Raw genomic sequence first — 2,147 nt, forward strand, 5'->3', positions numbered from 1 at the left:
CTCCCTACTGTACACCTCTCTCTCTCTCCTCCCTACTGTACACCTATCTCTCTCTCTCCTCCCTACTGTACACCTCTCTCTCTCTCTCCCCCCTCCTCCTCCCTACTGTACACCTCTCTCTCTCTCTCTCTCTCCCTCTCCCTACTGTACACCCCTCTCTCTCTCTCCTCCCTACTGTACACCTCTCTCTCCTCCTCCTTCTTACTGTACACCTCTCTCTCTCTAATCCCTCTAACAGCAGGTCTCTCTCACCTCCTTGCGGCTCTCGTCCAGCTCCTTGGTATTCTCTACGGTCACCATGGTGCTGTTGGAGTTGGGCAGGTAGGCCACGGTGCCCGCCGCATTGTTGGCCCCATCCTGGCAGTTCTCACTGAGCATCATTCCCACCGCCCCTCCCCTTGGTGGGAACTTTCCGTCCATAATCATCTCGAAGCCTTTCGGAGTTGTGTCCCCCTCCGTCTCCACGACGATGCCGTGCTTGTCAGCGCGGTAACGCTTGGCCATGTACTTGTAGAAAAGAAGGCGTCGGTCGGCGATCCAGGCCAGGATCACACACACTGGGAAGTAGAGCAGGGTGACCAGGGCCTCCCACACCTGAACACAAACAAAGACAGGGGACCATTACAAGACATACATCCGAACTGGGATTAATTGTTTTATACACATTTGCTAACACACACACACACACACACACCTCCACTACTCCGGGTGAGATGACAGAGAGGATGAGGAAGAGCCAGATATAGGCGAAGATACTCCAGAAGGCTGTGATGAAGAACACACGCAGGTGTTTGATCTTCCTGGTCTCTCCTTCAGGGATGACCCACACACAGATGGCGATGATCACAAACATGTTGAAGGCAGCGCTGCCCACAATGGTGCCAGGGCCCAGCTCACCCGCCTCAAACCCGTGCCCACACACCTAACACCGGGAGACAGAGGAGAGAGACTTTTAGTATAAATCAAAAAGGCCATGTACAAATTGTACGTAAATGTTATATTGGTAAGATTTGACAATACGTTTAAAGTAGATATCCGTTTCATTTTCAGCTTCATTCCAGTATAATACACTGCTGCTGATATGATGTCGCTGTGAGGGGGTGTTTATGATGTGACACCCATTTATGAGATGTGGTCGGGGGAGTCTTTATGATGTGACACCCACTTATGAGTTGTGGTCGGGGGAGTCTTTATGATGTGACACCCACTTATGAGATGTGGTCGGGGGAGTCTTTATGATGTGACACCCACTTATGAGTTGTGGTCGGGGGAGTCTTTATGATGTGACACCCACTTATGAGTTGTGATCGGGGGAGTCTTTATGATGTGACACCCACTTATGAGTTGTGGTCGGGGGAGTCTTTATGACGTGACACCCACCTCTATGACCGACAGCAGGATCTCTGGGGCGGAGGAGCCTAGAGCCATCAGAGTCAGGTTGGACACCGTCTCGTTCCAGATACGTACAGTGGCCACAGACGTCTCTCCGCCTGGCATGGTGATGGTCACTTCCTTCTCCTGCAGGACAGACAGAGAGGGGGGGGGGTCACACACACAGGTCATCACTCTATTCCCCCTCCATACACTCCAGTATCTCACCACCAGACTCATACATATCTTCATCTCATTTAGACAGTTACTGTAAAAGAAGAAACTAAAAACTGCTCATAGGCCTGAGATGGGGAGTAGTGGGAACCTGGAGATTTCATTCTTCTCCACATATAAGCATGACGGATGGTATTTACAGTATCCTGCCACGAGGGAGGACGTGTACCTGACTGCCTGGCAGAAGGAGAGGGGACAATCTGTTATTCTAATCAAATTTTATTTCTCACATACACATGGTTAGCAGATGCTCGATGTGCAAAACTGATAGAGACATACCCCAAGCGACTTACAGCTGTAATCGCAGCAAAAGGTGGCGCTACAAAGTATTAACTTAAGGGGGCTGAATAATTTTGCACGCCCAATTTTTCAGTTTTTGATTTGTTAAAAAAGTTTGAAATATCCAATAAATGTCGTTCCACTTCATGATTGTGTCCCACTTGTTGTTGATTCTTCACAAAAAAATACAGTTTTATATCTTTATGTTTGAAGCCTGAAATGTGGCAAAAGGTCGCAAAGTTCAAGGGGGCCGAATACTTTCG

At 49.0% G+C, this 2,147-nt stretch overlaps 1 protein-coding gene across 1 annotated transcript; it reads right to left on the reverse strand.

Moving 5' to 3' along the window:
* Nucleotides 1-252: 252 nt before the first annotated feature.
* LOC139397203 (sodium/calcium exchanger 3-like) lies at nt 253-1,563 on the reverse strand (the record flags this gene model as incomplete). Its single annotated transcript, XM_071144079.1, has 3 exons — nt 1,381-1,563; nt 695-922; nt 253-594 (listed from the first exon to the last, which is right to left on the reverse strand). Coding segments are annotated over exons 1-3 (753 nt in total), but the record flags the coding sequence as incomplete, so codon positions are not given.
* Nucleotides 1,564-2,147: the final 584 nt, after the last annotated feature.

This window comes from Oncorhynchus clarkii, unplaced genomic scaffold (assembly GCF_045791955.1).
Source record: "Oncorhynchus clarkii lewisi isolate Uvic-CL-2024 unplaced genomic scaffold, UVic_Ocla_1.0 unplaced_contig_7047_pilon_pilon, whole genome shotgun sequence".
Taxonomy (NCBI): Eukaryota; Metazoa; Chordata; class Actinopteri; order Salmoniformes; family Salmonidae; genus Oncorhynchus; species Oncorhynchus clarkii.